The sequence below is a fragment of the Bactrocera oleae genome, chromosome 6 (assembly GCF_042242935.1).
Source record: "Bactrocera oleae isolate idBacOlea1 chromosome 6, idBacOlea1, whole genome shotgun sequence".
In the NCBI taxonomy this organism is placed as follows: Eukaryota; Metazoa; Arthropoda; class Insecta; order Diptera; family Tephritidae; genus Bactrocera; species Bactrocera oleae.
The window spans coordinates 55,509,790-55,524,728 of record NC_091540.1 but is presented as its reverse complement, the minus strand read 5'-3'; the positions used below and the strand labels follow the sequence as shown (position 1 = coordinate 55,524,728).

General features: G+C 34.0%; 1 protein-coding gene across 5 annotated transcripts in view; it reads left to right on the top strand.

Moving 5' to 3' along the window:
- Pdk1 (Phosphoinositide-dependent kinase 1) overlaps window positions 1-14,939 on the top strand; it is a 65,727-nt gene that overhangs the window by 21,641 nt on the left and 29,147 nt on the right. For 3 of the 5 annotated variants that reach the window (XM_036361622.2, XM_014237284.3, XM_014237287.3), the window contains 2 exons: window positions 12,546-12,996; window positions 13,090-13,551. In XM_036361622.2, the coding sequence (XP_036217515.2) occupies window positions 12,546-12,996; window positions 13,090-13,551 (913 nt within the window). Of the gene's footprint in view, window positions 1-3,437; window positions 3,929-7,047; window positions 7,168-12,545; window positions 12,997-13,089; window positions 13,552-14,939 lie in introns of those variants that run through there. The other 2 variants (XM_036361633.2, XM_014237288.3) reach the window with 2 other exon arrangements.

Here is a 14,939-nt window from a genome sequence, read left to right as displayed (position 1 = left end):
ATCACGAGAAAGAAGATACACACGTCGCATGTGTGGCAGTGGCAACAACTGCAACAATGCGTTACATGGCAGCCAACAATTACAACACACTGCCACCAGCTGTTGTTGTTGTAGCCAATGCAATGCATAATCTTGTCACAAGCAAAACAAATTGTCGTCGCTTGCACCACAGCCCGCGCTGTCACTTGATTCGTCGTCGTCGTCGTCGCTGACGTCGCGTACGACTTTTCAGCCAACTCTTGGGCCTCCCCTGGCTGCTTTTGTGTATATATTTTTTGTTTTTGTTTTGTAACAACTTTCTGCTCTTATCTGCATTTCTTTGTATATACTGCATATCTCAGTGTCTGCCTGTTTATCTGTCGCATCGCCTCGCTATGCGTTGCTTTGTTAAGCTTTTACTGCTATTCAATGTCGTATTTTTGTTGTTGTTAGTGTTTTTCTTGCCTTATGTTGTTTGCCACCGCTGCTGCTTTTGTTACTTTTGTTTTTATTACTATTTTTATTGTTGTTGTCATTGTTGTGTTTTTTGTTATTATTGCTGTTTTTTTATTACTGTTCTTGTTGTTGTTGCCTCAGCCTAGTTTCGGTTTCAGTTGATTTAATTTCGGTTTCTGTTTCTCTATATCAAAAGTGCTTTGGCTACTTTTTGTTTTGACGGCGAACGAATTTTTTTGTTTTTTGTTGTAATTTTTTTTATTTTGAAATTCTACTTTTCCGCTTATTCGCTTGTCGCGCCCATACGTCTTCTGTTTGTCTGTGCATATCTACTATGCTGTTTGCTGGTGGCTTCATTCTTCGTATGTTGTAATTTATTGCTGTTGCTTCAGTTCACATACAGTGGTGTCCATAGAAATGGAGTCGGCAATTTTTTTTAGTTTAAAATTTCTTTTTCCAAACCGATATTTTGAATTTCGAGACTTGAAAGTATATTTTTTGGACCCGTATTATATATACATGTTTAATATCATCTCCTGTTTACACACCTTATTTTATATTCTATTACAATTATTATCACATTTTCCACGCCCTGCTGATTGGCGCTTCTGCTTTTGGGGTGCCAGCGCGCAAGTAGCGGTACGCTCAACAAGGTTTCGTTTTACAGAATAAAAAAAAATTCACGGCAAAAATAGTCAAATCATCCTTCAGTCTATACTTTACATACACATTTACATAAATACATATTTACATATAGATACACGCGTATGTACCTGCCTGTAACGCCACATTGTCGTCCGTTCTTGCTCAGTTAAATTCATTTAAGTGGCGACGTCACTCACTGCTCCACGACTCGCGTTCGCTTGGCCTCTTTTCGTCGAACGCTCGGGGTGTCGTTTTACAGTTTTCACTTCCTGATTGCTAGTCTCAGCACTATTTCGCCTCAATGTAAACTGCTGCGCATAGTTATATATGTAGATAGGTAGAAGGTACTAGTATTTCACTGGCAGACAGCAAACATATTTACAAGCACAGACACACACCTACTTGTGGGCCTAGAAGATTCCCCTTTCTTGTTGAGGCTTGATTGGCCTCAATGTCTCAATGCTCTCTTTACATGCATACACACACATGCATAAATATGTAAACACTCTTGTTTTGCATTCAAAAGTGTCTGACTGCAAGCATATGCTAATGTATGTGTGTGTTTTCGCTTGTACTTTTGCATGGCATTGCAGATGTCTGATTGCCGCCAGTTTATTGTTTAGTTCCCACAGCGTCGAAATGCACAAGTGGCTTCGGAGTGTGTGTGTGTATGGCTATGTCTGTGTGTTTTTGTTTTTCTGCTCTTTGTTTTTGTTGTTGTTATTTTTATGTTTTGTTTTGCTTGCATTTTTATTACATCGCTCTTGGTTGTTGGAGCGCGCTTTGTACAGTCTTGTTTTGATTGCGCTCATTGGTGGCACTTAAAAAGCGGCAACAGTTCATGCAATGACAACAACCATGCACATACAAACACACAGTGCGTATGAAAATTAATCATGCTCCATTTTCATGCCACAAACGTAATGCAGGCATTACATAAATATATTTGTGTGTGCGTGTGCTCTTTTTTTTTTGTATTTGCGTTGCTTTTCCGTTTCCGTAAACAGCTTTGAGGCTATTTGACTGCTGTAACGTCATGCTATCTTCCTCTGTTATTTGCTTTGTTTTTATGTGTGTGTTTTCTTGGCTAAATTGTTGTTATTGTTGTTGCGGGTTGCAATTTTCGAGAAGGTTAATTGGAAGCAACAGCAAAAAAAAAAAGGAAAACAAAAAATCGAAAGCAAAAATGTTTGTTCAAAACGAAAAGAAAAACAGATATTCGCAGGCGCACAATTTGAAAGGCAGCGCACCTTCGCACACGCACACTAACACACACACATATATATACAAATGCATATCTACTCACCAACAAGCAAGCGCTCCAACAGTTAGCTCACCAAACAGTTTTGCCTGCAATACCACCCAACCCGCCTGCCTAGCCACACACACACACACATAAATACCCTACACACATACATAGGGCAATACTTGTAATTATGTTTGATAATACGTATGTAATCGCATAAAATCGACATTCCACGCTCAACAACTTCAAAACAAGTGTAGCTAGTAAATTGTAGCTGCCATTGAGCGTTTTGGTGGTGGCGCAATCCAATCGTGCGACCTAGTATGCTCTCGGGCGCGCGCATACTCTCTCTCTGACTACCTTTAGTGGAGCGCTTAGCTGCTCAGCGCTCACACAAAATAACGTCGAAATTCATTGAGAAACAACCGTAAAGCAGTCGTTTTTTCAGCCGATATGCGCGACCTCTTAACAACAACCTCTTCTAGCGCTCCAAATAAAATAAAAATGTAATAAATAAATAATAAAAATAGCAAGTTATTTTCCTAAACTACAAGTATTTACGTATAAATTTTATACGAAAAACTATTTATGCTGCATTTAAGCTCACTCTGCTCGCAGCTTTTGTGAGAGAACAAGATTTCAAGATTGATTTTTTTTTTTGATTTTGCTACGAGTTGTTCGTACGTCATGACTTGCTCGCTCAATAGTTGCTCGCCTTGTACACCTATTACAAATTCCTCGCCTATGGCTGTTTTTTGTTGTTGTCGTAACATCGTCGTCAACAGCTATTTTGTTGACTCTTCGCCTATGTATGCGCCCTCGGTGCGCATGTATATGTGTGGGGCGCCACAAGATTGAGCGCAGCCGAAGTGTACATATACATACATACGTGATAATGTGGAGCGCTTTTTCAGTGAGCGCCACTCGCGTATGCTTCATATACATAAGCGTATGTATGTTTGTATAAGTTTTCGTTCGTAAGCGCTTAGCTTTTTGTTTAATAGCACCAACACAGCAGAGAGATTTGCTTTAGGAATTGCCCCATTCTGCCAATCTCGCACAGCTTCTGCAGGTCGCGCCAGCGAAACGCGCTCGTTTACTCGGTTACGAATGTTATAATTTTTTCATTCTTGATTAGTTTCTGTGGCGCTTTTGTCGAGACGGACGTCTTTCTGAATTAACAGAAAGCTGCACGGCCAAATATTAACAGAACAGTGCTGAAAAAAAATATACATATATAATTGAAGAGAGCAAAAAATTATAAGAAATTGTGTATAATATATCTAGTTAAACTTACTGTATATGTAAATTATTGTAAAAAGAATTGCTGAAAGGTGCTAAAAAATGTTACAGTAAAAAATTGTAGTGAGATTAAAAAAAAAAATGTAGTTCAATTAAAAGAAATATAAACGTCTATAATTAATTTAAAATTGTAGTAGCAGCACATGAAAAAGCATTAATTCAATGTGAAAAAAAATGTGCTAACAGTGGTTTTCGAAACAGATATCTAAGTGTGTGTGTGTGTTCAATTTATTTTTGTATTTTTTTTTTGTGTGTTCTTCGGACTTATTCAATTTTTGCGGACCGCGTCTAAGACAAAAGGTGATTTTTGCAAAATATTTTGTTTTTGTTTGTTATTGATTCTTTCGCTTGTTTTCTGTTTGTTGTTTTGCTATTTACTGTGTGTGCGCCACACACACGCTCAATGGCGCTTCCTTGGGCGACTGCGGTAAACTTGAAAATGTATAGCGGCGTTAGTCAGTCGTCTCGATGGCATAACATTCCGTTAGCTAATCGCTTTTAAAGGCAAAGAAAAAAGCTAAAAAATGTACCATTAAGCATTTTCACAAAAATTCGTTAGGTGACGGGGGTTGCAGGATTTGAAGAGTGTTTTATAAACCATAAATGTCATATATTATAAAATAATAATATTAGCAATAAATAATAAGTAAACAATGTGTAAAAAAAATCTTAAATAATAATAATAATAATAGCGAAAAATTCCTTCCAAAAAGTGTTTGAAACATGTAACAGTTTTTAGTGTTAATCATGATATGATAACTCGTCCGTTCCCACAACAGTCGGGTCTACGTAACCGAAACGGATCCGGCCAAGGTCTGTAAACTCGGCAGAATTCTGACGCTACAACAGCAACAACATATTATAAATATTCATAAGACTTAATAAATGTAAATAGTGAGGTTTCAATTTCACCATAAATGTGATTATTACCGATGCTACAAGTTTAATGTTAATTAAAATTTTCCCCAATTAAAATGTATGTGTGTAAAAATATATTGATTTATGATTATAATTTAACAAAAAATTGGTGTGATGGCAAAAATTATAAAAAAATTAAATATACATACATATATTCATAATTTCAAAGTTTTTACTAAAGAGCAAAAAAAAAAAATTATTATTAAAATTAATATTATATAAAATAGGACACAAAAGTGAATAAAAAATTTTAAAGTAAAACATTAAACACTTAAATTTAACGTGAGATGTTTACAAAAATGTTGAAAAAATATAATAAATGATTACTAAGATTAAAATTAGAAACAAAATTTATTAAAAAATAAACCATTAAATTAAAGTATTACAAAAAAAAATAATAAAGGAAAATTTCAAAGTTTTGTTTGAGGCACAACCTATATAAATTATAGTTTTTAGTTAATAAAAATTTAAGTAAAAAATAATTCAAAAAATTTAAAAACCAATTAAATTATTAAAATTTAAATATTAAAAAATTAAATTAAATAAAGTGTAATTTAATAAAAACTTCTTAAAAGATAATATTTATTAAATTTAAAATTAAATATTTTATAATCAAATTCATATTGCAGATAAAATAAATTACACCCCTCTCTTCTTAACATTCCTACCGCTCTGTTGACGATCTCTGTAGTTTTAGGCATTTACGCAAATTATAAATCTTGAAGTATACATTTATATGCCCAAATACATACATACACATGCTTTTTTATATTTATTTGACGCACTTGAAACTTGAAAAACAGAGAGCAGATAAACTCTAGCCGAATAGCGAATTGTAGTTAAAAAATAATAAAAATACAAATAACCTCCGCTCATTTGTATCAAAAAACAAAAAAACAAAACACACGTACCCTTCTTTAACTCATTCCTCACCACCAGCGTCTGATATTACCATAAGAATTTTTTGCTTGTCATGCACAAATACATTCACACGCAAACTATATTATACTTATATGTATAATATATATATATATATATATATAATACACGCTTTTACTATTGCAAATTATATACACTTTATACTTTTACGCTTTTATACCCTTCAGCTATACGCCACTATTCATAATTGCCGCCGTTAGTTCATGGCATTTATAGTGCCATATTGTCTTTGTGTTGTGGCTTCTCTTCTGCCAACTCGCTACAACTCGACAGAGTCGCATTGTTTTGGAATTTGTACCCCATTGCATATACGCACGTATCTGCTTATCGCACTAACACACTGCGCGTGTAAAGACTCACCCCAGCCTGCTTCACCATCAACAGCTGCTAGCTAGCTTCACATCAACTTGTTTTATGTATTTGTTTATTGTGCGTGTACCTCAACCCCGCTCACCCACTCAACCCCCCGATACGCTTATGTCATTACATTCTACCATACGCTGTTACGTAGCTGCTGCGTATGCTTGTATTAACGTGTGTCGTCATTCCGCCACAAAGTAGATCATATCATAGAGGAGGCTCACTCGAAAAAGTACCCATCATTTAGGCATACGCAATGCGTAGTAGTTGCTTCAATAAACGGCGTTTTATATTAGTATTTGTGAGCGCTCTTCTCACGCTTAGCTAATACTTATACAGTTTGCTGTTGTTAAGTTGGGAGGGGGTACGTATAATGCCGGGACTTTTCTGGGGTTGCTTGCGCACATTAGGTAGTGAAGTTGTCAATGTTAGTGCTTGTTTTGGTTCACTTTAGGGCGCATCGTCGGTTAGAGGGGGTGGTGATGTATTGGAGCAACAAACCATTGTTAAACGCTCGAAAAGCCAAGCGCCGCCAGAGAGAGTGTGGTGAGAGCGTATATGTGAGTCGGTGAGTAGTGGACTAACGAGTGTGCGTACAAATTTTGCCAGCACAACACGGTGGTGAGCGCAAAGGTTGTGCTAATCAAATTCGGCAAGAAATTCATTATTTAATGGCAGCTAAAAATTTCTGCATTTGTTTGCAGTGACAAATAATAATGGCAGCAAACTGCTTTATTGTATAAAAAAAATGAAAATATACAAGTAATTCGTGCATTAAATGTTTTTTAATGACAATTTATAATTACTGTAGTAACTGTGAAAGTAAAAAAAAATTGTAGCTCACAAACGGTTTGTGCAAGAAATAAACTACTAGTTACTCGCCGTAAATTCGCAAAGCTGAAACACCGCCGCAGCTATTAAATAAATAAACTTTTTTACGCGTTTTAATTGCTCTTTCTGTTATAATGTAATTATTTAAACTGCGCGTATATATTGTGTTTATGTGTTCGAAAACTCAGATATAATATTGTACATTTGTATTAAAATAATACACTCGTCGACTTTTTCATGCGCTCGGGCTGACAATTTCGCTATAGTTCCTTTGTTTTTGCCATTGCTTTGCTTTATATGTTTTTTCGTGCCCATTAAAACAAACGTCTTTGGCTTTCTTCTAATAAAAATTCGTATTTTGCGTGTTGCAGCAATAATCACAAACAGCAAAAAGCAGTTGAACAAATAAAAAACAACATCAGCAACATATATAAATACAAACGAGTTTATGCATAAAATAAATGGAAAAGCTGCACCAACAGCTGTTTCAGGTAATTTTTTGCTTCGGGAAAAATCCTTGCTCTGCTCTGCTTGTTTGCCTGGGAAGTGGGTGGCGTGCTGTTAGCTGTTGCACATAAAAACATGCAGCATGCAATTGTAGCGTAAATATTGCTATTTTTTGAGTGCTAATTAGCAGCGCCATAAACGCAATACATTTCTTAACCAACAATCAGACAACTTATTAATTAATACGGCACGCGGCGAGTATAACACAAAGAAAAATGTGTCAAAAATTCTTAATATACATACATATGTACATACGTCCGAGTGTAATGCTTTGCAACGCATTTTAAAATTGAAATAACAACGTATCCTTAATTTGTCGCCATTTACAAATATAACAAGTTGAACTTTGGTAAATACGCAAAAATTTGCTTGCGTCTTTTGCACTTTTTGCGCATTGCAGTCGCTCGAAAAATTTCGTCGAAATAAGCTAAGCTGTACGCTTAAATCAAATGTATCCGGTACATATGCAAAAATAAAAAAAAGAAAGCACAACAAGAAATATACTTATGTATAACTACATACATGGCATACATACACACTAATTTATTTATTATGAGATAAGCAGGCTAAAGTCAGCCAACACACAGTGTGCGCATAATGTAAACAGACAAAGACACATTCACACACACACAAGTACTTATGTCTATACATATTTACGCGTCAGTGCAAAATTTCATAGAAAATGCGAAAATTTGCGAAAAACCAACAATGCAAAATTAGCAGTTCTTTATTGTTTTCAGTGTTTGCGTGTGTGTGTGTAGGTGTTTAATTAATATACTGTTTATTTTATGTTTTAATTTTCACAAGAAAAATCTTGTCTATTTTTATGTGAGTATGTACATATGTGTAATTATTTCACATGTATTTACTTGTTAGCTTGCCTTATCCAGTTTTCTGCTTGCATCAGTTAAACGCTGATATAATCTATAAATATCTTAAAATTACACCATATCAGCCTGTACAAAAATGCTGCGCTGATAACTCATGTATGTATTATGTATATGTAACTGCAAGAAAATAATTTTAGCTAATTTAACAATAAACAAATACAACAAAAAGTATCGCTGAGTTTATGTTGAAACCAATAGCATACAAATTAAAATTGTCCTCCCTTCATTTCAGCGCCATCACTAACAAAAACAGATACTATGTATTTGCGCCTGCCCCATTTTGTTGCCAATTGGCTTTTGTTTTGATATTAGACTTTCTGCTTTTATTTATATTTATTTTTTATGAAAAATATTTAATTGCCAACGCATCGCGCTCGTTTCACACTTCGGCAACGCACACGACAATCATAAAGTAGATTAATTTTAATTTTATTTAAATGTCATTTTAGTCTAGACATTAACGACAGCATCTTAACAACAAGCAAATATAAATTTTCTACCAACAAAATATAATACAAGTGTAAAAGCAAAAATCTGCATACATGCCTAAATATCAATGAATAAGCTGATATTAGGGTGGGCATTTTAGTCAAAATATTTTATATAATTTAATTCAAATGTTGTGCTGCATTAAATTAGAATTCTAGTGCTTTCTAAAATTTAAGGCATAGAAATGTTTCTAAAATTTGTACCAGCAAGTTTCATAAATTTGAATGAAAAAAAAAGAATTATTTAATGAAAATATCGGCACACCCTAATCTTTGATACCACACATTTCGCAGCAAGAAAAAACAAATAATAATTGAATGTTTGCAATCGTTTGTTTGTTGAAAAAACATTCACCACACCATTATTCTTGCTGGTGTTGTAGTTGTTCTGTTGTGGGCGTTGAGACTTTTGCTGACAGTGTAGGTGTTGGCGTAGGAAAATTTTCAAAACTGTTGCACAAACAGCGCCGAGGACAAGCCACAAGAGCGCAGCGGAAAATAAATAAAAATAATATTAAAAAGAAATTAATTAATTTCACATAAATAAATAGCGAAAAATGTAGTATACGTGAAATTTAAACAAAATAAATTGAGCAAAAAGTTAAAGAGAAATTTAAAAATTAAAGTAAAATAAACTCAAAATTTTAACGTAAATATTTATTTTTTATAAAAAAAATATTTCAAAATTTTTAAATATAAATTCGTCTCCATTAAACACTGTACTGCAGCACGTCTCATGTTTTTTTTTCAAATTTTTCATTTACATTTTGCACAGATCTGCAATAATTTTCAATTCCGCATGTGTTGAAATGTTTACGAAACATGCACATACATTTATTTGCAATATAACAAATATACATATATGCACACACATTGATATGTATAACGTGCCAGCCATTGACGTTATAGTCTAGCACTTCCACTTGTCTGCGGCGTTTATGCATTTTTCAAATATTTTCTTGTTAAATATAAATGATTGCTAAAAATAAATCAGCAACTGAAAAGGAAATTGAATTATCGCCTGCCTGTGTGTGCACATGCTCACAATGAAAAGTGAAATCCGATCACGGATCACTTAGCGAGCAATGAGTAAGGCAATGTGTTTAGTATTGTTTTAGAAATTTTTTGCATTTTTTTGTAGAATTTGGAAATTTAATATAAAATGTGATAAAAACTTTGAGAATATTTGAGAATCAGCATTTTGCAGCAGATATTTGATTTTTTGTTTTTTTTTTTGAAAATAAATAATTTCAAAAATATTTTTTATTAAAGTAAAAAACAATATCTAACATACATAATACACAATTAAATGTTATACACACACACATTTAATAACGATCCCATTTTCATTAACAGCATTCACAGATCTGCTCTGCTTTGATCATCGATCAATAATGGCCTGCCATGCACGCATACATACACAATCATATAATTGAGTGCAACTTATACAGTTAATCATAGGCTATGAATAAAGCGAGCGGAACAAAGAATGAACTGCGCTTAGCGCTCGAAAGTCATGAGCATGATTGGAGCATGACTAGGCTAATAAATAAGCTGAGCCAAGCTGATCATTCATGCATATATACAAACATACAGACATATGATCGTGTTTGTTTTTTGAATGTTGCCTCGATCACAACTCAAAAGTTCATCTTGAGAGCCGAGCCGATCGAGATGAATGAGCGTAAGGCACAATTGAAGGAAAAACACATACATACATAATTACTTGTGACTCAGGCAACAGGAATAAGAGCAGATACTATCTACATATTTGTATACTTTGTTGAATATGAGATCATGATCTTTACATAGGCACATAAGTACTCAACTCTCAACTATATCAGTATATATCCATGCATGTAGTTATGTATTTATATATGGTGCGATATATATTTGTATGTATGTACATATGTATATAGAATGTTTGTATGTACTATGTATATTGATTTGTAATCAATGAAGATTAAATACCAAATCCGGCCAGGCCACATTCCAATGGAACGCGCTGTACGAAGCATATACATATATGTATATATGTGCATATGTATGTATGTATGTGCGTACATATTTAGTATACATAATCTAAGGATATGTATGTGCTTACTTAAGCAAAGCGCAATTCAGGTGTTTTATTAGCTAATGTGCTATAAATTAAATTATCAGTTTCCTAATAACTTTTATTTTTTTTAGAAATGTGATTGTTTTCTGAATTCTTTTTTTTTAATAATTTTTTAAAATAATTAAAAATTTTTTTTTTTAGTATTTTTTACGAAGTTTCTTATAATATATTTTTATTTTTTAAATGTTTTTTTAAACTATTTTTTTTACTTATAATCAAAATATATTCACAAATTATATAAAAACAATTGCACTTACATATCAACAAAGCAAGCACTAATTGGCTTAAATGGCGCCCAACGCTAAGAAAGGAGGCACGTGGTGGGTGTTGGTTACCACACATATAACACTAATTGAAGCCTGTAGTCGCCCCTTCCAAAAATAAAAATAATAACAAAAAAAAAGTGGGCGTTGCTAACAAATAACTGTTTGCGAATTTCTCTGTACAAAATTTTCGCTGTAAATTAGCGCAAAAAACGATAAATTGCATAATGCTTTCATTTTCTGTGTGCGTGAAAGAAACCATAGGAGCGCCATTAAATGCGTAAATATACGCAAAGCGTTTGTTAAATAAAAACAATGAAAATTTCGAAAAAAGTCAAAACTGTTTATTTTCTTCCATAATCCACCCACAGCGCATAATTAGAAACCTGTTTACCTACAAATTAACAACAAACGGCCGTTTATTTTTTTTTGTTTCACTTTTTTTTTTCATACAATGCTCGCTTTTCCATTCCTCGATCAAGTTGTACAATTCCCATGATTTTTGGTATGCTTCTTCTTCTCAGCAATATCAACACGTTTAAACCAGCATTTAGTCTGACCAATCGTGCGGTAAATGAACTCTTAGCGCGGAGATCCTTGAACCCGTTTATGATTTATGATATTTTGTTTCAGTGTTCCCACTTTTGTTTGGCCTTTGTGCCCTCCTTCGCTTCGCAAATCATAATCCAGCTCACTTGATCAGCTGCACGGTGTATTTCTTCGCATTTGCTGCTCGGCGTTCTGCCATTATTTTTTTAACCTTGTTTTTTATTTATTTCCTTCTTTTTTACCTTTAAGATTTTATTTGTATTTTTTTTTCCTATTGCATTCTACGTTTTAACTTCATTTTCGTAACATTTGTATTTACACCTACTTTTGCTCTATATTATTGCTTGTGCGATTTTGAAAATATCAATATCTTCTTGATTTCATCATCATCTCTATTTGCTTCGCTATCACACACTTGTTTTTAAGCTTTCATTTTGCTTTGTAAATTCTTTCGCCTGCGAATTTTATAATCAAAGCAAATACAATTTTTTTTTTTAGGCCTATGAAATTAATTTTATGATATTTCCACTAAATATTTGTTGTAGACTGTTTTTCGGCCGCAAAGTGTTTTGAAGACTTGTTTCCCCAACAACGCAAAACAATTTCACAATCAATGGGAGACAACCATTCATTAATCAGTCGCGAGGGTTGTGTAGAAAAGCATATTTATAGTATTAGATGAATGCGTGAAGTGGTTTTGAAAACACGCACATTAAGCACGTGTCCCACAGTTGTTTTGATTTGACATAAATCATAAAATATGTTCGCAGTTTTAATATATAATATAAAATTTTTAATTTTGATAAAAATTTTAATATTTTTAACTTTTCAATTTTTATAAAATTTTTAATTTTTATAAAACTTTTAATTTTTATAAAATTTTTAATTTTTATAAAATTTTTAATTTTTATAAAACTTTTAATATAGATATATAAAATTTTAATTTTTTACAAAATTGTTAATATTTATATAAAGTGAAATTTTTACCAAAATTCTATGAAATGAACATAAATTATTGACAAATTTCCATTTTCGCTCTCTTCTCGCGCACAGATAAACGGTCAACAGCAGCAACAGATCCTGTCGCCGTGCAGCACGATGCCAGCGATGCCAAAAGAAAAGGCCACCGCAGTATCGTTAAGTGAGAGCAATTTCACCGAATTGAAATTTAAAGAGTTATCCCTAAATACAAGCAACAGCGCCGTCGTCGCCGCCACAATGGCCACCACAGCAACAAGTCGCATGCATCAGCATAGCACACAGACGCCCACACATCATCTACCCGCAGCAACAGTACAGACAACAACAACAATTGCAACAGCGCCGACAGCCACAACAACACAACAGCCAGCAATGACACATTGGACGCAACGCCAAAACCAACAACAACAAATGACACAGTCACAGTCGCGCAACAGCCTATGCGGCTGCGGCAACATCTCGGCAATCATACCCGAGACAGTGGGCAGCTTAAATCATGGCAGCAGTAAATATCTAACAAATGGTAGGCGTAAATATACTTCGTATATGTATATACCTTTTATTTACTTGCAATTTTTCTTCACACCTCCCCTCTGCATACTTGCAACTTATGTAGGACATTCATCACCTTTGGCCGCCGCTGTGGCCGCTGCACAGCAAAACGGCGCTACAACGCCGGAACATACGCCGACATGTTGTCGTTATCAACAACAACAGCAGCAACAACAACAACAACAACGCCAACAGCTACAACAGAATGGCTACGATAGCGTCGAACACCAGCAACAACAGCAATTGCCACGCACATACAACAACAATGCGCTAGCAGGTGGTGGTGGTAGTACCAATGCACCACCCACCACCGCCATCAATATCTCCGCCTCGGCCTCCTCAACACTCTCAGTAGCATCTGCTGCCAACATCGGCTCCGCCGGTGCATCCACATCGCCCACGAATGTCGCCGTAACGCCGCCAAAGAAATCGCCAAATGACTACATTTTCGGCAAATACATTGGCGAGGGCAGCTTTAGCAATGTTTACCTCGCCGTGGATGTGAATACGAAGCGTGAATATGCAAGTAAGTGTGCAGCAATAATTATTCCTTACATTTATTACATTAGGTGTGGGGACAGCGTTACGAATTTTTTAATTAAAAATTTTGGAATGAAATTAGGTTTTCAATTTTTAATATTAGTATTGGGATGAAAAAAATTCAATTTGCAATTTTTAGTTCTACTTGTAATTTTAGTATTGAAAATATAATTTTTAATTCAAGATGTTGGGATTAAATATTTAATTTTTAATTCTGATTTTGGGATTAAAATTTAAAAATTAAATTTTTTTTCAAATTAATAGCAATTAAATATAAATAAATCAGAGAGTGTTGACTTAGTTGAAATTTTATTAAAAATAAGCTTTCCTTTTCAAAAGGTAACCAAAATGTTTACCAAAATTTTTATGTTTTGTTAATTTTAAATTTGGGGTTTACATTTTTTTTTTTTTTCAATTCGGAAAAACAACATTTTTAGCCCGATTTTTGGTATTCAATTTTTTTTCTTATTTTTAAATCCGGTATTTAGGACGAGAAATTAAAAAAATATGTAGTTAATAAAAATTAATAGGATTCCAAAAAATAAAATTTTTCCAAATGTTAAATAAATTATTTTTGAAAGCATTATTTGCAATCCCCGTGTGTAGAGAGTGTGATTTACAATTATCAATTAATGCAAAAAATTGCTCGTGAGCTTATCAGCCGGTCAATTGCAGTGTGATTGACAGTTATAGCTGCAGCGAAAAAGTAAAATGCAAAGCAAATAATTTAAAAGACAAAAACAAAAAAAACATAAGCGAAAATATAATATTCTCAATGGAATTTTTCCATCTACAACACAGCTTATTTATTTGCGCTTGGCGCCATTAATCGGCGCTGCACAACAACTGCGACGTCTACAACAACACGTTGTTGTTAAAAAAGCGAGATGAAATACCAAAATTGACACGAAAAAAAAGTGTGCAAACAAACAACTGCCATTGGAATTGAAATGTAAGCGCTGCCACTACATACATAACATACATATCTACATATTTGTAAATATATATATTTGCTGAATTATTTTATTAATATATGCGCTAGTTGTATCAATTAGTGTGGAATGTGGCCCGATAGTTAGTCGATCGGCCAGCGCTTATTTTAATGGACGCTACTGATTAGCCGATCGTACAGCAAGCCGCTAACACCTGATCAAGTGCTAATTTCAGTTATTGTCTGCAAAAGTAATCGCTAGCGCGCTTAGTTGTTTACTAGTTAATGTATAATATATGAATATGTATATGTAAATATGTATGTATGCTGGTAATTGTGTGGCATTAACAAGTTGTTGGCCTTCTCGTAGATGTTTGCCCACAAGCCTTTTACCAGCCAGCTGACTTAGCAGCGTCACAGCAACTTTTATGCCACGGCAGCGC